The following is a 27,609-nucleotide window of genomic DNA, read 5'->3' on the forward strand; positions in this document are numbered from 1 at the left end:
TGTAACCTAAAACATATAAGAAATAATATGGTGGGGAGTCTAGTGACACACACATATATATATATATTTTACAGAATTCTGAATTATTGTAGCCTTTACTATATCAGTGACTCGCAGCGATGATTGATCATTATAAAGTTTGGTATCGCTGGAATCACAACGTCCCGGGGACTCACGTCAGTCGTTTTAATTTCACAATGAATGCTGTAACCCCTCCCCCCCCTTCAAAAAATAAAAATATAAATAAATAATAGGGGGCTTGTGCTTATTCACCGGTCGCCTCCCACTTGGATTCTTTTTTCCTGTGCAGTAAAATGAATGGCTCCATTCACAACGATAACTGGTCTCACAAAACACAACCAGCCCTGGGAGAAGGGGAAGAATTGGTTTCAGGAAATGACCCAGTCACGATGGGGTTAAGAGGTGGACACTTCAGGCGAGCACGGGATAGAGTCTATGCCATAGACCGTCCCAATGCCAGAAAGTTAGGAGCCAGCGGAGCGCCCCCCGGCGGTGGTGAGCGGGGCGGGATCTGCAGCACAGGTGGTACATAAGGACAGGGAGGCGCCGCCTGCACACGGGCGGTGACCCGTGATCTTCTCCCGCCATGCTGCAGCCTCTGTGCCTCCACCTGCTCCTGGGACTCGGGATCCAGTGGATCCTGTGGGCCGCGGCCGCTTCACTCCACACTGAGAAGTTCTATGATCTGGCAGGTAAGCTGCAGCCTGCCCAGCGCGGCCGTCTCCCACAGATCGCCCGATCTCCGGACTGCGCCACTGACATTACTTGCTCTGTTTTATTTGCCCTGAACATTAATGGCTGCCGGAGCGCTGATCACATGACGGACGCTTTCTTGTAACCTGGCAACTAAGGGCGGAGCTTGATAACGTTACATAAAGTCCAGAGCGCATGTGCAGTAGGCCTTAGCACTGGCCAGTGGCCAGAGACCGTGATAGCGAGCAGGCGGCTTTATATCGCGGCTCTCACTGCGCAGCCGCACTGTGTGCCAACACTTCTAATCTGCACCGGGGTTTAATCTCAGAGCTCTGTGTATTTTTGGTGATAAAATGAATGAGGACATGTTTTTTTTTTTTTTTTTAAGCTGTACATAGTTCTTTATTTCCTTGTTTTTTTTTACTCTTTACCTTGTGGTAAAAAAAAATCAAATTAATTACATTAACACCTTAATGACCAAGCCACGTTGCTGATAATATATATTGATGACTGGTCCTTATTATACAAATCTGACAATTGTCGTTTTATGTATGTATAAATCAACAATATACTCCCTGATCCAATGTAATCTATCTACTATATAATTGTCTAAGGGTCACTTCCATCTTTCTGTCTTTCTGTCTGTCACGGATATTCATTGGTCGCGGCCTCTGTCTGTCAAGGAAATCCAAGTCGCTGATTGGTCGCGGAAAAAGAGCCACAACCAATCAGCGACGGGCACAGTCCAGAAGAAAATGGCCGCTCCTTACTCCCCGCAGTCACTGCCCGGCGCCCGCATACTCCCCTCCGGTCACCGTTAGCACAGGGTTAATGCCAGCGGTAACGGACCGCGTTATGCTGCGGGTAACGCACTCTGTTACCGCCGGTATTAACCCTGTGTGTCCCCAACCTTTTTCTATTGATACTGCCAATGCAGCATCAATGGTAAAAAATTGTCATGTTAAAAATAATAAAAAAACAAAAAACCTGCTATGCTCGCCCTCCGTTGTCCGCTGAGCCGCGCGCGGCCTCCGCCATCTTCCGTTCCCGCTAAGTCATCTGGGTAATTTTGCAATGCATCCTGGGAACGGAAGATGGCGGCAGCCGCGCGCGTATTGCTGGAGCTTCGGTGGATCCCGCCGGAGGGTGAGTATATAACTATTTTTTATTTAAATTATTTTTTTAACAGGGATATGGTGCCCACATTGCTGTATACTACGTGGGCTGTGTTACATACCGCGTGGCTCTGTGCTGTATACTACATAGACAGTGTTATATACTCCGTGGGCTGTGCTATATATTACGTGGCCACTGTTATATACTGCGTCGGCTGTGCTATATATTACGTGGCCACTCTTATATACTGCGTGGGCAGTGTTATGTACTACGTGGCTCTGTGCTATATACTACGTGACAGGGCAATATACTACATGTCTGTGTTGTATACTACGTGGCTCTGTGCTGTATACTACGTGGCTGTGCAATATACTACATGACAGGCCAATATACTACGTGGCTCTGCAATATACTACGTGGCTCTGCAATATACTACGTGGCTCTGCAATATACTATGTGGCTCTGCAATATACCTGCAATATACTACGTGGACATGCACATTCTAGAATACCCGATGCGTTAGAATCGGGCCACCATCTAGTATATGTATGTGTGTGTGTGTGTGTGTGTGTGTGTATATATATATATATATATATTAGATTGTGGCCCGATTCTAACGCATCGGGTATTCTAGAATATGCATGTCCCCGTAGTATATGGACAATGATGATTCCAGAATTCGTGGCAGACTGTGCCCGTCGCTGATTGGTTGAGGCAATCTTTATGACCTCATCGTCGCTATGGCAACCATTATGACATCTCCGTCGATACTGTGCCCGTCGCTGAATCAGAAACGTGGGATTTCTGCGTCCTTTATGACATCATCGTCGCTGTGCCCGTCGCTGATTGGTCGAGGCCTGGCGGCATCGACCAATCAGACGCGGGATGTCTACGTCCTTTATGACATCATCGTCGCTGTGCCCGTCCCTGATTGGTCGAGGCCTGGCAGCCTCGACCATTCAGAGACGCGGGATTTCTACGTCGATGCTGTGCCGGTCGCTGATTGGTCGAGGCCGCCAATCAGAGAGGCGGGATTTCCAGGACAGACAGACAGAAAGACAGACAGACGGAAAAACCCTTAGGCAATTATATATATAGATATATATAATGTCAGTGAGACACATATATATATTTATATTTCATACGGTGCTAGATAGCAGAAAAGCCGGTAATTCAATTGCCGGCTTTTGCTATCTCCTTCACAAACAACAGGATATGAGACATGGTTTACATACAGTAAACCTTTTCATATCCCTTTTTTTTTTTTTTTGCATATTCCTCGCTACTAATGTTAGTAGTGTGTATGTGCAACATTTGGGCACTCTAGCTGGTAAAATTAAGGGTTAAATCGCGGAAAAAACTGGCGTGTGCTCCCGCGCAATTTTCTCCGCCAGAGTGGTAAAGCCAGTGACCTAGGGCAGATATTAATAGCCTAGAGAGGGACCATGGTTATTGGGGCCCCCCCCCCGGCTAAAAACACCTGCCCCCAGCCACCCCAGAAAAGGCACATCTGTTAGATGCGCCTATTCTGGCACTTGGCCACTCTCTTCCCACTCCCGTGTAGCGGTGGGATATGGGGTAATGAAGGGTTAATGTCACCTTGCTACTGTAAGGTGACATTGAGCCAGATTAATAATGGAGAGACGTCAATTATGACACCTATCCATTATTAATCCAATAGTATGAAATGGTTAATAAAACACACACATTATTAGAAAGTATTTTAATGAAATAAAGACACAGGGTGTTTTAATATTTTATTATACTCTTAATCCACCTGAAGACCCTTGTCACCTGAAGCAAAGTTAAAAAAACAAACAACAATATTCCATACCTTCCGTCGTTCAGTCTTGTCCCACGCTGTAAATCCATCTGAAGGGACTAAATCATTTTACACCCAGGAGCTCTGCTAATGCAGCTGTGCTCCTTACACCCGAAGGGCGGGATTAGGCATAGAAATAAAAGTCCATACGGCAGTGAAAAGTTTTTTGAACAATGTAAAGGTGTGGATTATTTATATCAGGAGGCTAATAGAGCTCTGGCGCTTGTTAAAAATATTAAAGCCAATATGTTACCGTAAATATAGAGATATTTGGGAGGCTTTCACATGAGCCGTATAATATAGTTGATGGGCATGTGGATCGTCATAGATGTGCGCTCTGAAAGGCATGCCACAACCAAAATGGCGATAGTAAGAGCTACGGCGCATGCGCTTGTTTTTAGATGCCGTATACAGGCGTCTGATTGGCCTTGAATCTAACACATGTGTATGACGTAGTTAGAAGCGCTTGGACATGCGCAGTAAATGTTTTAGAACGCCGACAACATACATAGTCCTCCATGAACAGTGTGTCCCTTCGGGGGTAAGCATAAACAGATGGACAGTAGTTAACTGAGTGAAAGGGTTTAATTATAGATGTGTGAGCACTGGACACTAATAGCACTGAAGCACTTTATGCAAATTGTAATGATTTGTAATATATATGAGGTTACTAAACTGCTTGAGAAAGGCTCATTTAGAGCCGAAACGTCGCACAGACATGTGGGTCTGAATAAATCCTGCATATCACTAAAAGAATATGGAGTGCTGCCTGCTTTTTTTGAAATTAGAGAATATATATATATATATATCTACTATATAATTGTCTAAGGGTCACTTCTGTCTGTCCTTCTTTCTTTCTGTCATGGATATTCATTCGCTGATTGGTCTCGGCAACTGCCTGTCATGGCTGCCGCGACCAATCAGCGACGGCCACAGTCCGATAAGTCCCTCCCTACCCCCCTGCAGTCAGTGCCGCTCCATACTCCCCGCAGTCACCGCTCACACAAGGTTAATGCCAGCGGTAACGGACCACGTTATGCCGCGGGTAACTCACTCCGTTACCGCCGCTATTAACCCTGTGTGACCAAGTTTTTACTATTGACGCTGCCCATGCAGCGTCAATAGTAAAAGGATCTAATGTTAAAAATAATAAAAAATTATTATATACTCACCTTTCCCGCTCCTCGCGACGCTCCGGTGACCTCTCCATGGAAGCGGCAGGTTCCGGTGCCAACGATTGTATGGGAGAAGGACCTGCCATGATGTCATGGTAATGTGACCGTCATGTCAACACAGGCCCTGCGCGAGAAGGACCTGCCATGACGTCATGGTCATGTGACCGTCACGTCATGGCAGGTCCTTCTCGTGCAGGCGCTAAGAAGCTGGGGTACCATGGGACAGGCAGGGACAGCGTCAGGAGCGCCAGGAGCAGGTGAGTATTTCATATTCACCTGTCCGCGTTCCATCCGCCGGGCGCCGCTCCGTCTTCCCGTCCTCTTGCAGTGACTGTGCAGGTCAGAGGGCGCAATTACATACTAGTGTGCGCGCCGCCCTCTGCCTGAACAGTCAGTGCGGAGAGACGGGACTCTGAGGATCAGCGACGAGAGGTGAGTATGTGATTTTTTATTGCAGCAGCAGCAGCATTACATGTGGCACAATGCTGTATGGAGCGTCTATGGGGCCATAAAGAACTGCATGGAGCATTATACTACGTGAGTGGGCGATATTCTACGTGGTTGGGCAATATACTACGTGGACATGCATAGTCTAGAATACCTGATGCGTTAGAATCGGGCCACCATTATATATATATATATATATATATATATATATATATATATATATATATATATATATATATATATATATATATATATATATATATATATATATATATATATATATATATATATATATATATACAGTCATGGCCAAAAGTATTCACACCCCTGCAATTCTGTCAGATAATACTCAGTTTTTTCCTGAAAATGATTGCAAACACAAATTCTTTGGTATTATTATCTTCATTTAATTTGTCTTAAATGAAAAAAACACAAAAGAGAATGAAGCAAAAAGCAAAACATTGATCATTTCACACAAAACTCCAAAAATGGGCCAGACAAAAGTATTGGCACCCTCAGCCTAAGGCCGGCCTCACACTAGAGAGTTTTACGGACGTAAGAGCGCAGAAACTACGTCCGTAAAACTCGCATAACATACGGCACAATTATTCTCTATGCCCCTGCTCCTATCTGCCGTATTTTACTGATCAGTATTATACGGCTTGCTACGGCCGTAAAAAATCGCAGCATGCTGCGTTTGTCACCGTATTGCGCAAATAAAACGTCAATGAAAGTCTATGGAAGCCCCAAAAATACGGATTACACACGGACCAGCAGTGTGACTTGAGAGAAATACGCAGCGGTGTTAGCGAGAAAAGCCGGTAATTCAGTGCGGTGTACAGTAAAATCACACTGACAGCAGAATAGGTAGAATAAATGTGTACACATAGAATAGGTATATATATATATATGTCAGTGAGACACATATATGTATATACAGTGGGGCAAAAAAGTATTTAGTCAGTCAGCAATAGTGCAAGTTCCACCACTTAAAAAGATGAGGTGTCTGTAATTTACATCATAGGTAGACCTCAACTATGGGAGACAAACTGAGAAAAAAAAATCCAGAAAATCACATTGTCTGTTTTTTTAACATTTTATTTGCATATTATGGTGGAAAATAAGTATTTGGTCAGAAACAAAATTTCATCTCAATACTTTGTAATATATCCTTTGTTGGCAATGACAGAGGTCAAACGTTTTCTGTAAGTCTTCACAAGGTTGCCACACACTGTTGTTGGTATGTTAGCCCATTCCTCCATGCAGATCTCCTCTAGAGCAGTGATGTTTTTGGCTTTTCGCTTGGCAACACGGACTTTCAACTCCCTCCAAAGGTTTTCTATAGGGTTGAGATCTGGAGACTGGCTAGGCCACTCCAGGACCTTGAAATGCTTCTTACGAAGCCACTCCTTCGTTGCCCTGGCGGTGTGCTTTGGATCATTGTCATGTTGAAAGACCCAGCCACGTTTCATCTTCAATGCCCTTGCTGATGGAAGGAGGTTTGCACTCAAAATCTCACGATACATGGCCCCATTCATTCTTTCATGTACCCGGATCAGTCGTCCTGGCCCCTTTGCAGAGAAACAGCCCCAAAGCATGATGTTTCCACCACCATGCTTTACAGTAGGTATGGTGTTTGATGAATGCAACTCAGTATTCTTTTTCCTCCAAACACGACAAGTTGTGTTTCTACTAAACAGTTCCAGTTTGGTTTCATCAGACCATAGGACATTCTCCCAAAACTCCTCTGGATCATCCAAATGCTCTCTAGCAAACTTCAGACGGGCCCGGACATGTACTGGCTTAAGCAGTGGGACACATCTGGCACTGCAGGATCTGAGTCCATGGTGGCGTAGTGTGTTACTTATGGTAGGCCTTGTTACATTGGTCCCAGCTCTCTGCAGTTCATTCACTAGGTCCCCCCGCGTGGTTCTGGGATTTTTGCTCACCGTTCTTGTGATCATTCTGACCCCACGGGGTGGGATTTTGCGTGGAGCCCCAGATGGAGGGAGATTATCAGTGGTCTTGTATGTCTTCCATTTTCTAATTATTGCTCCCACTGTTGATTTCTTCACTCCAAGCTGGTTGGCTATTGCAGATTCAGTCTTCCCAGCCTGGTGCAGGGCTGCAATTTTGTTTCTGGTGTCCTTTGACAGCTCTTTGGTCTTCACCATAGTGGAGTTTGGAGTCAGACTGTTTGAGGGTGTGCACAGGTGTCTTTTTATACTGATAACAAGTTTAAACAGGTGCCATTACTACAGGTAATGAGTGGAGGAAAGAGGAGACTCTTAAAGAAGAAGTTACAGGTCTGTGAGAGCCAGAAATCTTGATTGTTTGTTTCTGACCAAATACTTATTTTCCACCATAATATGCAAAAAAAATGTTAAAAAAAACAGACAATGTGATTTTCTGGATTTTTTATTCTCAGTTTGTCTCCCATAGTTGAGGTCTACCTATGATGTAAATTACAGACGCCTCTCATCTTTTTAAGTGGTGGAACTTGCACTATTGCTGACTGACTAAATACTTTTTTGCCCCACTGTATATTAATATTTCATCCAGCGCGATATAGCAGAAAGCCGGTAATTCAATTACCGGCTTTTGCTTTCTCCTTCCTAAACCCGACATGATATGAGACATGGTTTACATACAGTAAACCATCTCATATCCCCATTTTTTTTTGCATATTCCACACTACTAATGTTAGTAGTTTGTATATGCAAAATTTGGCCGTTCTAGCTATTAAATTAAAGGGTTAAATGGCGGAAAAAATTGGCGTGGGCTCCCGCACAATTTTCTCCGCCAGAGTAGTAAAGCCAGTGACTGAGGGCAGATATTAATAGCCTGGAGAGGGTCCATGGTTATTGGCCCCCCACTTGGCTAAAAACATCTGCCCCCAGCCACCCCAGAAAAGGCACCTCTGGAAGATGCGCCTATTCTGGCACTTGGCCACTCTCTTCCCATTCCCGTGTAGCGGTGGGATATGGGGTAATGAAGGGTTAATGTCACCTTGCTATTGTAAGGTGACATTAAGCCAAATTAATAATGGAGAGGCGCCAATTATGACACCTATCCATTATTAATCCAATACTAGTAAAGGGTTAAAAAAAACACACACACACATTATTAAAAATTATTTTAATAAAATAAAAACAAAGGTTGTTGTAATAATTTATTCTACGCTCAATCCAATCACTGAAGACCCTCGATCTGTACCAAAAAACAAAAAAAAACAACACTATCCATACCTTCCGAAGATCTGTAAAGTCCAACGATGTAAATCCATCTGAAGGGGTTAAAATATTTTGCAGCAAGGAGTTCTGCTAATGCAACGCAGCTCCTTGCTGCAAAACCCTGGGGAATGAAGGTAAAGTAGGTCAATGACTTATATTTACCTTCATTTGCGGTGAGGCGCCCTCTGCTGGCTGTTCCTAGATCGTGGGAACTTTCCTAGAAAGCTCCCAGGCTCGAGTTCATATGAGGACAACCAGCAGAGGGCACCCTCATATGAACTCGAGCCTGGGAGCTTTCTAGGATAGTTCCCACGATCTAGGGACAACCAGCAGAGGGCGCCTCACCGCAAATGAAGGTAAATATAGGTCAATGACCTACTTTACCTTCATTCCTCAGGGTTTTGCAGCCACGAACAACATTGCATTAGCAAAGCTCGTGGCTGCAAAATATTTTAACCCCTTCAGATGGATTTACATCGTTGGATTTTACAGATCTTCGGAAGGTATGGATATTGTTGTGTTTTTTTGTTTTTTGGTACAGATCGAGGGTCTTCAGTGATTGGATTGAGCGTAGAATAAATTATTACAACAACCTTTGTTTTTATTTCATTAAAATAATTTTTAATAATGTGTGTGTTTTTTTTAACCCTTTACTAGTATTGGATTAATAATGGATAGGTGTCATAATTGACGCCTCTCCATTATTAATTTGGCTTAATGTCACCTTACAATAGCAAGGTGACATTAACCCTTCATTACCCCATATCCCACCGCTACACGGGAATGGGAAGAGAGTGGCCAAGTGCCAGAATAGGCGCATCTTCCAGATGTGCCTTTTCTGGGGTGGCTGGGGGCAGATGTTTTTAGCCAGGGGGGCCAATAACCATGGACCCTCTCCAGGCTATTAATATCTGCCCCCAGTCACTGGCTTTACTACTCTGGCGGAGAAAATTGTGCGGGAGCCCACGCCAATTTTTTCCGCCATTTAACCCTTTAATTTAATAGCTAGAACGGCCAAATTTTGCATATACACACTACTAACATTAGTAGTGTGGAATATGCAAAAAAAATGGGGATATGAGATGGTTTACTGTATGTAACCAGGTCTCATATCATGTCGGGTTTAGGAAGGAGATGGCAAAAGCCGGTAATTGAATTACCGGCTTTAAAGCTAACTAGCGCTGTATGAAGTAATAATATATAGATATATATATGTGTCTACTGATAAAAATATATATATATATATATATATATATGTATATATATATATATTTTTTTTTATGTTTTTTTTTTTTTGTGTTTTGTTTTTTGACACATGGATCCCTTGTATAGCCATATGTTGGTTTTGCAAGCCTGCGAGAAAAACACGCAGTACGGATGCCATACGGATTACATACGGAGGATGCCATGCACAAAAAACGCTGACACACCCTGCCTACGGAGGAGCTACGGACCACTATTTTGGGGACTTTTCAGCGTATTACGGCCGTAAAAAACGGACCGTATTTTCATACGCTGAGTGTGAAGCCGGCCTAATACTTGGTTGTACAACCTTTAGCCAAAATAACTGCGACCAACCGCTTCCGGTAACCATCAATGAGTTTCTTACAATGCTCTGCTGGAATTTTAGACCATTCTTCTTTGGCAAACTGCTCCAGGTCCCTGATATTTGAAGGGTGCCTTCTCCAAACTGCCATTTTTAGATCTCTCCACAGGTGTTCTATGGGATTCAGGTCTGGACTCATTGCTGGACACCTTAGAAGTCTACAGTGCTTTCTCTCAAACCATTTTCTAGTGCTTTTTGAAGTGTGTTTTGGGTCATTGTCCTGCTGGAAGACCCATGACCTCTGAGGGAGACCCAGTTTTCTCACACTGGGCCCTACTTTATGCTGCAAAATTTGGTGGTAGTTGTAATGTCCACACGGTGTAAGGAATTTAAGAGAGAGTAAGCTTTAACTGTATTTTATTCTCCTCTTTTCCTCCAGCACACAACATAACAGCAGCATAAGATTTCCTCCTCAGGCCAGAACTGAAACTGAAACTCACTCTCAACTCCCGCCCTCGATTTCTTAAAGAGACAGATCTAATTCTTATACATTACATCATATATATATATATATATATATATATATATATATATATAGATAGATAGATAGATTGTAGCATGGCTAACGGGTGTGTGGTCGACGGGAGGTATGTGTCACATAGGTACCTTGTCGCTGTAATGTAGCCCGGAATATTTCTTTGTTTTACATAACCATATATTTGTGTTTCAGGACCTGTGGTGATGTCAGACCACATGGCTAATCATGTGATAGATTACTGGGTGTGGTTAGTCCTATATAAGTCAGGCTAATGCTTAACACAGTAGATATGTGAGGAGGTGAAACCCTCCTGAGTGTGTCAAGGCTCCAGGACTGAGCCGGAAGGACTGGACATTTGTTTTTCTTTTCCTGAGTCAAAGGCTATTTGTTTTCTGTTATTTCGCCACGTGGTTTATGATGCAATAAACCCTATGAACTTTTCAAGAAACGTGCCTCCTGAGTCTCAGACGTCGCACCCGAGTGAGTGAAATCCCTACAATTGGTAATAGACGTGCGGGCAGCGTTCCCAGCGGAGACGAAGAGTCTGTTATTGGATGTCCTGGGTCAAGTCTGTGGTAAGCCAGCAAGCATTGCTGGAGAAAATGGAGGACCTGCTGAAACACTTGCTCCAGTCGCAGCAAGAGAGCAACAGGCTGTTGATGCAGCAGATTCAACAGAACCAGCAGCAGATACAACCGAGCCAGCAGGAGCAACGGCAGCAGATGCAACAGAACCAGCAGGAGCAACGGCAGCAGATGCAGCTTCTGGCAACCGCCATCCAGGGCAAGACGAGCGCCCCAACCCCAGGTCTGGCTGATGACACCCACGTTCGGAAGACGGTAAGACGCGCGTTGCAAAAAATGACTCCCGGGGATGATGTTGAGGCCTTCCTGACGGTGTTTGAGAGGGTCGCTGAGCGGGAAAAACTTCCGCCAGAGCAGTGGTCAGAGGTACTGGCGCCATACCTGACGGGAGAACCCCAGAAGGCGTACTATGATTTGACCTTGCAGGATGCCAAAGAGTATCACAAATTGAAAGCCGAGATTCTCGCACGTTTGGGGGTGACACTGACTGTCAGGGCACAGCGAGTTCACTGCTGGACCTATCACCGGGACAAACCACCTCGTTCCCAAATGTTTGATCTGTTGCACCTGGTCCAGAAATGGCTGCAGCCAGAGTCATCTACACCTGCACAGATGGTAGAACGGGTGATGATGGATCGGTTTGTCCATTCCCTCCCAAGGCCTATACAGTCTTGGGTTGCCCAGGGTGATCCCCAGAATGCCGACGAGCTGATCGGACTGGTTGAGAGATACCAAGGGTTGGAAGGCTCCTTCGGGAGGCAGCCCATGCCGTACTGGGGGACCCAGAAGGGAGCTGAGTCCCAAAAAGGGGTGGTGCGTCCAAGGTCACAAAGGGCGGGGGAGGTGGTGCCCAAGGTCCCTACGGGTGATATTATTTGTTGGAGGTGCCACGGGCCAGGACATATAGCTGCCCGTTGTTCCCAGACCACTGAGCAGATGGACTGCAGCATGGGACGCCGTTGTTCATACCATGCGTATCCAGCCTGTAGTGTGAACTCTCCATCCAACGAGGGACCTCAAGCGTGTCCCGTAAAGGTGAACGGTCGAGCAGTAACGGCACTGTTAGACTCGGGGAGCCTAGTGACCCTGGTGAGGGCCACTTTTCCTCTCCACCTGCTCCCAGGAAAGAAGGTCGGAGTGCGGTGCATACATGGTGATGCAAAGGACTACCCTATGGCCAGGGTGGACATTGAAACTGCATGTGGCACTGAGTCCCACATAGTCGGCGTCGTTCAGGACTTGTTGCACCCTATAATTATTGGCCGGGATTTCTGTTTGTTTTGGGATTTGTGGGGGAAAGGTTCTGAGCTCCCTAGCATGAGTAGGGAACCAATGAATCCTGGAAGGGTGTCGCCACACCCAGAGTCAGACAGGTTTCCTTTTTGTGTCCTGGTTGGAGATGAGGAGGAAGTGTCCCCTGCATCTGACATTCTGGAGTTAGAGGTATCCGGTGAAAATTTTGGGACTGCCCAACATAGGGACCCCACTCTGAGGGAAGCCTTTAATAATGTCACAGTTATTGACGGGGCGGTACAGGAGCCGGGGGCAGACACAAGATTTCCCCATTTTCTGATGAGTGGGGAGTTGTTGTACCGGGTCACGAAAATAAGGGAGGAGTTGGTAGAGCAGTTGGTAGTGCCGGGTCCGTATAGACGGAAGGTGTTGGACATGGCCCATTCACACATCTTGGGTGTAAAAAACGCAGGAACGGGTTGTGCAGAGGTTCTATTGGCCTGGGTGTCACCGGGAAATAGTGAACTATTGCAGGTCCTGCCCTACATGTCAGCTAACTGCTCCCACTCCTCATTTCCGGAACCCCCTTGTGCCACTGCCCATTATTGAGGCACCGTTCGAGAGAATTGCCATGGACTTGGTCGGTCCCTTAGTTAAATCAGCTCGGGGCCATCAGTATATATTAGTCATCCTGGACTATGCCACACGCTATCCTGAGGCAATTCCCTTGAGAAATTCTTCCTCAAAGAGCATAGCCCGCGAGTTGGTCCATGTCTTTTCCCGGACAGGTCTGCCGAAGGAGATCCTGACTGACCAGGGTACACCTTTCATGAGCAAGGTGATGAGGGAGTTATGCAAAGCCCTGAAAATCTCCCAGTTGAGGACCTCGGTGTACCATCCCCAGTCAGATGGCCTTGTTGAGAGATTTAACAAGACTCTGAAGAGCATGCTGAGAAAAGCTATTGAGAAAGACGGTAGAGACTGGGATTGTCTCTTACCCTATCTGATGTTTTCCATTCGTGAAGTTCCACAGGCCTCCACAGGGTTCTCACCATTTGAGCTTCTATATGGCCGACATCCGCGAGGACTCCTGGATATAGCCAAGGAAACCTGGGAAGCCGAAGTCACGCCCCACAGGAGCGTCATTGAGCATGTGGCCCTGATGCAGCAGAGGATTGCAAAGGTGATGCCTATCGTGAAAGAGCACCTCCTCCAGGCACAAGAAGCTCAGGCCAGGGTCTACAACCGGTCTGCAAGAGTGAGGCAGTTCAATCCGGGAGACCGAGTTCTTGTGTTAGTTCCGACGGTGGAAAGTAAGTTCTTGGCCAAATGGCAAGGGCCATATGAGGTCATCGAGAAACTTGGTGAGGTAAATTATAAAATTCACCAACCGGGAAGACTGAAACCATTCCAAGTTTACCATGTCAACCTCATCAAGCCATGGCAAGATAGAGAGCCGACAGTAACTCCATCTTTGCTAAGAAACCCAGAAGATGAGGTTGGAGCGGTTACCATAGCGGAGACACTATCGAAGACCCAGAAACAGCAGTGCCGGGAGTTACTCCAGAAAAACAGGGACCTGTTTTCAGAATTGCCGGGATACACGAAGGTCATAGAGCACGAGGTCCTAACAGAGCCACATGTGCGGGTGAATGTGAAACCCTATCGTATTCCTGAGGCTCGTCGAGAAGTTATCTCCAAGGAAGTGGAGCATATGTTGAAGCTTGGAGTCATTGAGGAGTCCAAGAGCGATTGGTCGAGCCCAATTGTCCTGGTCCCAAAACCTGATGGAGAGTGGAGGTTTTGCAACGACTATCGGAAGTTGAATGAGGTCTCCAAGTTTGATGCTTATCCCATGCCCCGCGTTGATGAGCTCATCGAAAGGCTCGGGCACGCCAAATATATATCCACCTTGGATTTGAAAAAGGGGTATTGGCAGATCCCCATGGCACAGGAAGCCAAGGAGAAGACGGCCTTTTCGACACCTGATGGATGCTTCCAGTATGTCCGGATGCCGTTTGGCCTACAGGGAGCTCCGGCGACCTTCCAGAGGGCTATGGATAGAGTCCTTGAACCCCATAAGGCCTACGCTGCTGCGTACCTAGATGATATCGTCATCTTTAGCCCGGACTGGGAGAGTCATCTGGAGAAAGTCCAAGCGGTGTTTGATGCTCTAAGAGAGGCGGGGTTTACAATAAACCTGAAGAAGTGTGCCTTGGGTAAGGAAGAAGCTAAATACCTAGGCTATATAGTGGGTCGTGGAGAAATAAAGCCCCAAATCAGGAAAGTGGAGGCAATCCAAACGTGGCCGAAACCACTTTCAAAAAAGCAAGTTAAAGCCTTTCTGGGAATCGTGGGATATTACAGGAGGTTCATCCCGAACTGCGCCACAGTGGCTGCGCCTCTGACTGATCTGCTGAAGGGGACAAAGTCGGTGATGGTTAAATGGTCCGAAGAGACAGAGTCAGCCTTCCAAGAGTTGAAAGGGGCTCTATGTAAGCAACCCATTCTGATGGCCCCAGACTTCAAGAAAGAATTTATTCTTCAGATAGATGCCTCAGATGTTGGGGTAGGAGCAGTCCTTTCCCAAGAGCTACATGGGGAGGAGCATCCTGTTCTCTATCTGAGTAGAAAGCTGTCCTCATCTGAGAAGAACTACTCAGTCGTGGAAAAAGAGTGTTTGGCCATAAAGTGGGCGGTGGACACGTTACGGTACTATCTGCTGGGCCGTAAATTCAGACTAATATCTGACCATGCCCTACTTAGATGGATGAGGGAAACAAAGGGTAGAAATGCTAGGGTCACCCGTTGGTTCTTAGCCCTGCAGGACTTTAGTTTCCATGTGGAACATAGGGCCGGAAAGCTGCACGGTAATGCGGATGCCCTATCAAGAATCCCTTGTTTAGTTGGGGAAAGTGCCAAGCCCCACAGCTTTAGGCAGAAGGGGGAGGTATGTAGCATGGCTAACGGGTGTGTGGTCGATGGGAGGTATGTGTCACATAGGTACCTTGTCGCTGTAATGTAGCCCGGAATATTTCTTTGTTTTACATAACCATATATTTGTGTTTCAGGACCTGTGGTGATTTCAGACCACATGGCTAATCATGTGATAGATTACTGGGTGTGGTTAGTCCTATATAAGTCAGGCTAATGCTTAACACAGTAGATATGTGAGGAGGTGAAACCCTCCTGAGTGTGTCAAGGCTCCAGGACTGAGCCGGAAGGACTGGACATTTGTTTTTCTTTTCCTGAGTCAAAGGCTATTTGTTTTCTGTTATTTCGCCACGATGCAATAAACCCTATGAACTTTTCAAGAAACGTGCCTCCTGAGTCTCAGACGTTGCACCCGAGTGAGTGAAATCCCTAATATATATATATAATATATATATATATATATATATATATATATATATATATATATATATATATATATATATATATATATATATATATATATATATATATATATACACATACAGTGGGGCAAAAAAGTATTTAGTCAGTCAGCAATAGTGCAAGTTCCACCACTTAAAAAGATGAGAGGCGTCTGTAATTTACATCATAGGTAGACCTCAACTATGGGAGACAAACTGAGAAAAAAAAATCCAGAAAATCACATTGTCTGTTTTTTTAACATTTTATTTGCATATTATGGTGGAAAATAAGTATTTGGTCAGAAACAAACAATCAAGATTTCTGGCTCTCACAGACCTGTAACTTCTTCTTTAAGAGTCTCCTCTTTCCTCCACTCATTACCTGTAGTAATGGCACCTGTTTAAACTTGTTATCAGTATAAAAAGACACATGTGCACACCCTCAAACAGTCTGACTCCAAACTCCACTATGGTGGAGACCACATAGCGGTCAAAGGACACCAGAAACAAAATTGTAGCCCTGCACCAGGCTGGGAAGACTGAATCTGCAATAGCCAACCAGCTTGGAGTGAAGAAATCAACAGTGGGAGCAATAATTAGAAAATGGAAGACATACAAGACCACTGATAATCTCCCTCGATCTGGGGCTCCACGCAAAATCCCACCCCGTGGGGTCAGAATGATCACAAGAACGGTGAGCAAAAATCCCAGAACCACGCGGGGGGACCTAGTGAATGAACTGCAGAGAGCTGGGACCAATGTAACAAGGCCTACCATAAGTAACACACTACGCCACCATGGACTCAGATCCTGCAGTGCCAGACGTGTCCCACTGCTTAAGCCAGTACATGTCCGGGTCCGTCTGAAGTTTGCTAGAGAGCATTTGGATGATCCAGAGGAGTTTTGGGAGAATGTCCTATGGTCTGATGAAACCAAACTGGAACTGTTTGGTAGAAACACAACTTGTCGTGTTTGGAGGAAAAAGAATACTGAGTTGCATCCATCAAACACCATACCTACTGTAAAGCATGGTGGTTGAAACATCATGCTTTGGGGCTGTTTCTCTGCAAAGGGGCCAGGACGACTGATCCGGGTACATGAAAGAATGAATGGGGCCATGTATCGTGAGATTTTGTGTGCAAACCTCCTTCCATCAGCAAGGGCATTGAAGATGAAACGTGGCTGGGTCTTTCAACATGACAATGATCCAAAGCACACCGACAGGGCAACGAAAGAGTGGCTTCGTAAGAAGCATTTCAAAGTCCTGGAGTGGCCTAGCCAGTCTCCAGATCTCAACCCTCTAGAAAACCTTTGGAGGGAGTTGAAAGTCCGTGTTGCCAAGCGAAAAGCCAAAAACATCCCTGCTCTAGAGGAGATCTGCATGGAGGAATGGGCCAACATACCAACAACAGTGTGTGGCAACCTTGTGAAGACTTACAGAAAACGTTTGACCTCTGTCATTGCCAACAAAGGATATATTACAAAGTATTGAGATGAAATTTTGTTTCTGACCAAATACTTATTTTCCACCATAATATGCAAATAAAATGTTAAAAAAACAGACAATGTGATTTTCTGGATTTTTTTTTTCCCAGTTTGTCTCCCATAGTTGAGGTCTACCTATGATGTAAATTACAGACGCCTCTCATCTTTTTAAGTGGTGGAACTTGCACTATTGCTGACTGACTAAATACTTTTTTGCCCCACTGTATATACAATGTAACAATACGAAAATGTCCAAGAAAAACCATATGTCTGTATTGTCTTATTCCCCCTTTTTTTTTAAACTATATCTCTTCAATAAGTCTCGATGGAGCCCTTCTTTCCCGTGTAGGGTAATGTCTGGGTTCATTGGGGGTGTCCAGTGCTGACGGATCAGTCACCTCTTGTTGGTCCTCTCCACCGTCGGGTATCAAATCTTCCACTGGTGGGAGTTCATTACCATTGTTCTGCGGTATGATTTTAAAATGTGAGGAATTTCGAGTGATGGAGTGTCCGTCTCGCTCAGCCGTGACCATACTGCCTTTTCTCTTAGTAACATATTTTGCAGGACTATATACAGCTGAGGTTTTGTTGGTTGATTTTTGACGCACAACAACCATATCACCTCTTTTGATGTCACATGGCTGTGCCCGTCGCCTTCTGTCTGCATAATGTTTCATGGCTTGCTTGTTAAAGAAATCCGTTGATTGCACTGAAGAGTCATTTGGTAAGGGATGACTGGTCACATCAGGGATCCGTGTACGAAGAGTTCTGCTGAACATTAGATGAGATGGCGCAGCATTAGTGGTGGAATGTGGCGTGTTGCGGTAATTGCGCAGGAATTTGTATAGTGACTGTTTCAGTGGGGTGTGCTCCAGGCTAGCTGCCTTGATTCATTTCCCCATGGTGCGCATGAAACGTTCTACGATTCCATTAGCTTGCGGCCCGCAAGGTGTGATTTTTCTGTGGCTGAACCCCAAGTATTCAGAAAACTGTGCAAACACATGTCCATTGAATGGAGGTCCATTATCTGTTTTGACCACTCTTGGAATGCCATATACAGAGAATATGTCGTCCAGTTCTGGTATGACACTATTAGCAGACGTTGAAGAGATGAATGAAATGACAGGGTATCTAGAATATTCATCAATTGTTACTAGAATGTATTGGCCATTTGGTAATGGTCCATATATGTCGACTGCCACTTCCTCCCATACAGCAGTGGGTAACGGAGACATTTGTAATGGCTCTAGAGTTGATGATGGAGTAATTAATTGACAAGTGGAGCAATGTCCAATCTTCTCTTCCACCAATTTATCCATATTTGGGAACCACACTTTTTCTCTGAGTAACCCTTTTTTGTGCCAACAATTCCTAGATAACCTTCATGTGCTATCTGTATGACTAGGTTGCGCAAGGCCTTAGGTACAACCAGTTTGGTACCACGAAGGATGAGTTGATCTTCAGTGACTGATAATTCCTCACGTACATTTGAAAATAGTTTTAACTCTTTCAGATCAATCCCATCTTCAGGAAATTTTTTCTTTTGAATTTCATGCCACCTTCTATTTTGGATAATTTGTATTAAGGCACAGAGTGTCTTGTCACTTGTTGTCGTATTCACAAACTGATCAACAGAAAGTGCTTTTGGCACGGCGTGAGCTGCAACAAAGTGGATGTATTCTTCAATGGAGGAATGCACAGGTAAATCATCATTCGTGGGATGTCTTGAGAGATTATCAGCCGGATTGCTGTATTTTCCAGGTTTGTGAACAATTTTGTAATTATAGTCCTGTAGACGTAGACCCCATCGTTCAATCCGTGCTGGCATTTTAGCTCGGGGATTTCCAAAAATTGTAAGGAGAGCTTGATGATCTGTGACAATAGTGAAGGGAGCGCCATAGATAAATAAGTGAGTGTTCACATCCCCAGACGACTGCCAAGCTTTCTTTTTCAGGTTGTGAATACTTTCTTTCAGTGCTTGTTAAGCTTTTACTTGCATAGGAAATGATGTGGGGACATTGATTGTCATCCTTGTATTGTGCTAAAATTGCACCCAGTCCCACGGGACTAGCATCCACAATCAGTTCGGTTCGAAGAGCTGGATCAAAATAGGCCATGGTGGTTGTTGAGCAGAGTTCGTTTTTGATTGTTTCAAAAGAGGCCTGACAGTCTTGGGACCATTGAAAAACGCACTTTTTTTTTTATGTAAGTTCCCTTAATGGAGTGCTGATTGTCGAAAAATTTGGAATATATCTAGCACAGTAACTTGCCATTCCAAGAAAAGAGCGCACTTCACTGGCATCCTGTGGAATTGAAGCTGCTCTGATGGATTCCACTTTCTTGGGATCAGGTCGTACTCCTTCCGCCGAGAAAATGTGACCATAGAACTCCAATGAATTTTTTATCAAATTCGCATTTTTCTTTGTTTAAAGTAAGTCCAGCAGAGAGCAGACATTCAAAGATAGCATATAGAGCACGATTATGTTCAGCTTGTTTTCCCAAAAACCAGTATGTCATCACTGTAATTAAAGGTATTTGGAATATGTTGAATGACGCTCCTTATCGTATCTTGAAAAATTTCTGCTGCTGAGCAGACCCCAAACGTCAATCTTTTGTATCTTCTGAGACCCACATGGGTGGAAAATGTTGTTAAGTATCTGGATTCTGGACTCCATTCTAATTGATGATAGCCCTTATTGAGGTTCAGCTTTGAAAAAACAGTTGCTCCATTTAATAAATTAATAATGTCATTAATTGTGGGTGAGATGTGTCTTTCCCTTTGAATAGCAGTGTTGGGCAAGTGCATGTCAACACACAGTCTTACCTGCTCTGGAGTCTTTGGTTTTGGAACTACCACAAGTGGAGAGACCCACGGAGTGGGACCAGAAACAGTTTCAATGACATCATCATCCATCATCCATCATCCAGTAATTGGAGTTCCTTTTCTACCTTCTTTCTCAGGTGAAATGGAATACGCCTGTGAGCCAGGGCTACTGGACGAACACTGTCATCCACATGAAGATGCACTTGAGAGTCCTTTAATTTTCCTAATCCACTAAATAGGGAGGGAAAACTATTCACCATGGCTTGTACATCCAGGTCCGCAGGGTCGGTTATGGTATGAACAATCTGGATGAGTCCTAGCTTCAAGGCAGTGTGATAGCTGAGAAGACAGCCTCCGGATCCTTGTAATGTGTGAAAAGTGGTTTTCTGCCTATTTTCTTTATAGCTAAGTTCAGCATCAAATTGTCCCATTGTAACTAGAGGTGTTTTAGATCCATATGGGAAGATTTTAGTATGCACTTGCTGTAAGACTGGCTTTGTTTTCAACTGTTCATAAGTATTGCTGTCTATGATATCCACCGAAGCTCCTGTATCTATTGTAAAGGTGATATCCGTGTTGCAGATGGTGAGTGTAATACATGGAGACTGCACTGAGCCAGTGACAGAAGTTGTGAACACATAGTTCTCAGCCACAGACATTTCTTCTATATCCTGATTTACCATTTTTATATTTGCAGGCTTTGTCATTGGCAGAGGAGACTTGTTGGGCGCTGATTTGCAGACAACTGCAAAATGGTTCCCTTTTCCACATTTACTGCAAGTTTGTCCTATAGCTGGACATTTGTTCATGTGGTGAGGGAAATCTTGTCCACATCTATAACATTTCTTCTGTTGCGGGGCCTGCTTGCCTTGTGCACTGTTATGTTTGAGATTATGCACATGTAAATTATCCCCACTCTCCATTGCACTTGCCTGATGATCTGCTATCTCTATAGCACGGGCCATCTTGAGTAAATCATGCAGAGAGAGATCCTGCTGCAGAGCTTTACGCCTTATGGTCTTAGACGAGCAGGTGACAATTACTTGAGTTAGGATTTCATCATCTACGTCAGTAAATGAACACCCATGTGCTAGTTCTTTTAGCCGGGTGACATAGGTGTCTATGGATTCTTCTGGAAGCTGCTTAGCAATCCTGAACTTGTATCTTTCATATCTGATGTTTTGTTTAGGGTTGAAGTAGTCAGTGAGAGCTTTGGAGCATTTGCTGTACGTGTCTGTCTCCGCTGCTGGTAATGTGCTGTATATGTCATAGACTCCTGTGCCCGCACAATGCAGGAACACGGCTTTTTTTCTGTTCTCCTCTTTTATATCTATTGCTTCCAGGAAATTCTCAAATCGATTTAACCATTTTCTCCAGTTATGAGAGAGATTAGTGACATCAGTCATATCAAACTGTGGGAACATGTGCAAGTATTCAGCCATGTTGGAGTCTCTCAGTGGCGCTGGCGTGTGAAGCAGTAAAGCAGGGGTCAGTATTCACAGTAGCAGGTGATTCAATCCCATCCTCGTCGCCAGTTGTAATGTCCACACGATGTAAGAAATTTAAGGGCTTGTTTTCACTTGCGAGGAACACGTCCGTGTCTCGCATGTGGAAACGAAGCTCTGGCGCCAGCACTCCAGAGCAGAGCGTGCAGCCACGTAGAGACACATGGAGCCGCACGCGCCGCTCCAGAGTGCCGGCGCCAGAGCTTCGTTTCCACATGCGAGACACGGACGTGTTTCTTGCATGTGGAAACAAGCCCTTAGAGAGAGTAAGCTTTAACTGTATTTTATTCTCCTCTTTTCCTCCAGCACACAACATAACAGCAGCATAAGATTTCCTCCTCAGGCCAGAACTGAAACTGAAACTCACTCTCAACTCCCGCCCTCGCTTTCTTAAAGCGACAGATCTAATTCTTATACATTACAGTAGTCTTCAGACTTCATAATGCGGTCAAGCAGTTCAATGCCAGAGGCAGCAAAGCAACCCCAAAACATCAGGGAACCTCTGCCATGTTTGACTGTAGCGACCGTGTTCTTTTCTTTGAATGCTTCTTTTTTTCTCCTGTAAACTCTGTTGATGCCTTTGCCCAAAAAGCTCTACTTTTGTCTCATCTGACCAGAGAACATTGTACCAAAACGTTTTAGGCCTTTTCAGGTAAGTTTTGGCAAACTCCAGCCTGGCTTTTTATGTCTTGGGGTAAGAAGTGGGGTCTTCCTGGGTCTCCTACCATACAGTCCCTTTTCATTCAGATGCCGACGGATAGTACGGGTTGACACTGTTGTACCCTCGGACTGCAGGGCAGCTTGAACTTGTTTGGATGTTAGTCGGGGTTGTTTATCCAACATCCGCACAATCTTGCGTTGAAATCTCTTGTCAATTTTTCTTTTCCGTCCACATCTAGGGGGGTTAGCCACAGTGCCATGGGCTTTAAACTTCTTGATGACACTGCGCACGGTAGACACAGGAACATTCAGGTCTTTGGAGATGGACTTTTAGCCTTGAGATTGCTCATGCTTCCTCACAATTTGGTTTCTGAAGTCCTCAGACAGTTCTTTGGTCTTCTTTCTTTTCTCCATGCTCAATGTGGTACACACAAGGACACGGGACAGAGGTTGAGTCAACTTTAATCCATGTCAACTGACTGCAAGTGTGATTTAGTTATTGCCAACATCTGATAGGTGCCACAGGTAAGTTACAGGTGCTGTTAATTACACAAATTAGATAAGCATCACATGATTTTTCAAACAGTGCCAATACTTTTGTCCAACCCCTTTTTTATGTTTGGTGTGGAATTATATCCAATTTGGCTTTAGGACAATTCTTTTTGTGTTTTTTCATTTAACACAAATTAAATGAAGATAATAATACCAAATAATTTGTGTTTGCAATCATTTTCAAGAAGAAACTGAGCATTATCTGACAGAATTGCAGGGGTGTGAATACTTTTGGCCATGACTGTATATTTATACCCCTATACTGTGTACACATTTATTCTACCTATTCTATTCTAACCTGTCAGTGTGGTTTTACTGTACACCGCGCTGAATTGCCGGCTCTTCTATTTATTATTAATTATTATTATTATTATTATTATTATTATTATTTATATAGCACCATTAATTCCATGGTGCTGTACATGAGAAAGGGGTTACATACAGAGTTAAAGATATCGTTTTCAGTAAACAAATTTACAGTGACAGACTGTTCTATAGAACACCGCTCCATATTTCTCGCAAGTCACACTGTTGGTCCGTGTGTAATCCGTATTTTTTTGCGCTCCCATTGACTTTAATTGGCTTTTTTTGCGCAATACGGTGACAAACGCAGCATGCTGCGTTTTTCTACGGCCATACAAGACCGTATAATACGGATAAGTAAAATACGGCAGATAGGAGCAGGGGCATAGAGAAGCATTGTACAGTGTGCAATCCGTATTTTCTGCGCCTCTCATACGTCCGTAAAACTTGCTAGTGTGACGACGGCCTAACAAACAGTCAAAATGTCTTGTCTATACCCAAACGGTATCAATACAAATATATTATCTTGCCACGTAAAAAATAAGCCCTTACACAGCTCCAAGGGCTGAAAAAGGAAAATGTTATGGGTCTCAGAAAATAGCGACACAATCAAAAATAGTTTTCCAACTTTCCTCTGCTATATGAACAACAACTGGACATCATACTGAAGAGGAGAACTATATTGCCATGTAATTTTTAACACATAATGTACGCCACAAAAACAGTTCCCGAAAAGATAATGTCAGAATTGCGTTTTGTTTTTTCTTGAATGTCACCAAACTTCCAGTTTTTTCCCCCTGCTTTCTAGTACAGTATGTGGTAAAATGAATGGTTCCCAAAAAAAAAAAAAAAAAAAAAAATCCCTCATTAGTCTATGTGGACGGAAAAATAAAAAAAAAGTTATGGCTCTTGGGGGAAAAAAACCAAAACAAAACGCAAATATGGAAAATGGTCATCTCGGGAAGTGGTTAAAGGCACTTACTTGGAAATGCCATGTGCATGAAGCTTGGTAGTAAAGCACATTCTGCTCACTGGCTCTACAGTGGTGCTACCGCCATATTTTTTCTTCAGAAACAAACTGTAAGGCCAGTTTGACAAGTGTGTAACATTGGGCTATGCGTAATATGTAACACTTTAGAGATTCAAGCTCCATAGACTTACAACATAAAAGTGATTTCTGATTCACACGTAATGTTGGAAGAGAACCAGAATTGCAACAACCATAGCAGCCCTGGGAATATGGCGAATATTAAGTATTTTAATGCACCCTTACTATTACACATATTTAGTGAATACAATTTTTGTTGGGAGTGCTTCTCTAGTGAAAAGGAACTGTTTTTATTAAGTTTTTTTTTATCTCAGATTCCTGGACCATCATAGGTGTGGTGTGAACGATTTATTTTATTTGCTTACAAACTCCTTGCAGATGTTGTTCATGGTGGGATTTGAACCCAGGGCTGTAAAGCAACAGTGCTAACCACCGAGCTGCTCTGTTATTATAGAGTTTTCAAAATGTAAAGCTACTTTCTTACACAAACTAGGTTTACAACAATGACTATTTATCTGTGGAACAGCCTACCTAACAGCTGGTCACAAAAATAGTAAAAATCCCAATAAACATGTAGACACTCAAAGCATGCTTAAAAACAAACAAATATATATCCCTGTCCAGGAGTAATTCTGACAGTGGTCGGACAATTAGAGGGGCGATAATGTCAGTCGTATGTATAGCACGCTTGTATTATAAATTGCAAAATATCAGGTTCTAAGACCAATAATATAATAGAGTTCAGTGTTTATACAAGAAAAGGCAAGTAAAGGAACAGTCTCGCCAATTTTTGGCGTTCAGGCCGTCCTACCAATAGTTCCTTTTGCCAGTTCAAAGAAGGTCCTGATTATTGCCCGTCAGTCCCTGTTGTACAGACCGACCCTGGCACCCAAAGACTTTTTTGCCCACAAGGGCAGTCCACAGCTAACTCTTTCAGACTAGTTAACCCTTGGCTGACCCTGCGTGTCTCCCAACGTGTTTCTTCAGAAAATGATTCCTCAGGGGAATGGCACCATGTCATCAGGAACACAGGGCATAACACCCTTCACTAGGGATGTAAGACAGGCAGTGGCACCCAAATAGTGGGCCATTAGGGACCCATGAGATTACCTTGACGATGGTTGATGGGCTCACACTAATCGGCCAAATTTTGTGCTAAACGTCTCATGTATTTTTCCTAAATTTCAAAAGCCATTTTGCTATTCTCACTTCATGTATTTCACATTGACGTGCTTTAACACCATTGAGTGCAACCATTTTCGTATTTTGGTATAAGGGGCAGGTCAGTGAGGGATCAGTGACCTATCAGCTGTCTGCATTATGAATACCTATACATACATGAAGACCCACACAGGCCGCCCCGGGGCACGAACATATCATTAACTCAAAACTGAAAATAAGGATTAAACAATAGTGATGAGCGAATATACTCGTTACTCGAGATTTCCCGAGTATTTTTTTTAGTGCTCGGAGATTTCGGATTCCTCACCTCAGCTGAATGATTTACAGCTAATAGCCAGCTTGAATACATGTGGAGATTCCCTAGCAACCAGGCAACCCCCACATGTACTTATGCCCGCTAACAGATGTAAATCATTCAGCTGCGGCAAGAAAAACTAAATCTCCAAGCACTAAAAAATACTCGGAAATCTCAAGTAACGAGTATATTTTCTCATCACCATTAAACAACAACCACAAGACGGATTTCATCAACCAAGGTATCATTTTAATCAGTATAACGGCGCCGACCTGACAATGTCTGTAGGTTACTGTGCATAATCCTGCTGACAGGTTCCTTTTAAAAAACAGAGGCCACAGAATTACAGGAATGTCGGGGGAAGATCATAGGTGGTGGTGCTATTTTTCTCACTCTATGGCTAACTTTATTAACAGGTAGCGGGACATTTATACTTCTGTCACATCTTAGCCTGAGATGGAGAGGAGCAAAGTTTTTCCGCCAGCAAGTCCAGACGGGTTTGGTTACAGTATGGGCAGTTCGGTAAGTACATGTACAAAATATGGGGAGTACAAGCATACATACATAAATAAGTGGCCTATAGGTGGTGCTAGACAGTTTCCATCTTTCTGGAGAACAATTTATTTTATTGCATATTATGTCACTAATTTGATTTCTTACTTTTTTCAGTCTTGGTACGTTTTTGTTCCTACGAATCCTCCGAGATGGGCACGATAGGAGATTCGATAAAGTGCGAGATAATCCTGGAATGTTTTTCGTATACTGGACAGTGCAAGGTGAGAAGTTGCAAAGAAGATATCAATGTGCTTGAAATGAATGTAATTTTGTAATCCTAGGCCCTAATTCCTCAACATCGGCGATTGTTCTCTCTGATCTTGATAAGGAGACATGTAAGAGTTGGACGCTCCTGAGTCATTAAGTGGAACATGCCTCCTAATGAATCGGGAGCATCTGACAAGTGGTGTTCTCCTCCATGAGACCTGCCACAAATCTTACTCCACGCTAATACATGCCAATTACTGTTCAGTCCATCTCCAATAATTATCATGTACACCATGCAGCGTCATCACATAAATCGCATGTGTCTCACTGTATAATACTTTGCACATGACATATACGCATAGACACAAATATGTACAGTACGGACCAAAAGTTTGGACACCCCTCATTTAAAGATTTTTCTGTATTTCATGACTATGAAAATTGTACATTCACACTGAAGGCATCAAAACTATGAATTAACACATGTGGAATTATATACAAAAAAGTGTGAAACAACTGAAATTATGTCTTATATTCTAGGTTCTTCAAAGTAGCCACCTTTTGCTTTGATGACTGCTTTGCACACTTTTGGCATTTTCTTGATGAGCTTCAAGAGGTAGTCACCGGGAATGGTCTTCCAACAATCTTAAAGGAGTTCCCAGAGATGCTTAGCACTTGTTGGCCCTTTTGCCGTCACTCTGCGGTCCAGCTCACCCCAAACCATCTTGATTGGGTTCAGGTCTGGTGACTGTGGAGGCCAGGTCATCTGGCGTAGCACCCCATCACTCTCCTTCTTGGTTAAATAGCTCTTACACAGCCTGGAGGTGTGTTTGGGGTCATTGTTGAAAAATAAATGATGGTCCAACTAAACGCAAACCGGATGGAATAGCATGCCGCTGCAAGATACTGTGGTAGCCATGCTAGTTCAGTATGCCTTCAATTTTGAATAAATCCCCAACAGTGTCACCAGCAAAGCACCCCCACACCATCACACCTCCTCCTCCATGCTTCACGGTGGGAACCAGGCATGTAGAGTCCATCCGTTCACCTTTTCTGGTGGTTGGAACCAAAGATCTCAAATTTGGACTTATCAGACCAAAGCACAGATTTCCACTGGTCTAATGTCCATTCCTTGTGTTCTTTAGCCCAACCAAGTCTCTTCTGCTTGTTGCCTGTCCTTAGCAGTGGTTTCCTAGCAGCTATTTTACCAT

At 43.9% G+C, this 27,609-nt stretch overlaps 1 protein-coding gene across 1 annotated transcript in view; it reads left to right on the forward strand.

Annotated features, from left to right (window-relative positions):
- The first annotated feature begins 422 nt into the window (after nucleotides 1–422).
- The window catches only part of LOC138670993 (uncharacterized), a 41,131-nt gene continuing 13,944 nt past the window's right edge, over nucleotides 423–27,609 (forward strand). The window contains exons 1-3 of the mRNA XM_069758820.1: nucleotides 423–713; nucleotides 26,053–26,158; nucleotides 26,306–26,412. Coding sequence (XP_069614921.1) covers nucleotides 608–713; nucleotides 26,053–26,158; nucleotides 26,306–26,412 — 319 coding nt within the window. The 5' untranslated portion in view covers nucleotides 423–607. The remainder of the gene's footprint in view (nucleotides 714–26,052; nucleotides 26,159–26,305; nucleotides 26,413–27,609) is intronic.

The sequence above is a fragment of the Ranitomeya imitator genome, chromosome 3, assembly GCF_032444005.1.
Source record: "Ranitomeya imitator isolate aRanImi1 chromosome 3, aRanImi1.pri, whole genome shotgun sequence".
NCBI lineage: Eukaryota > Metazoa > Chordata > Amphibia > Anura > Dendrobatidae > Ranitomeya > Ranitomeya imitator.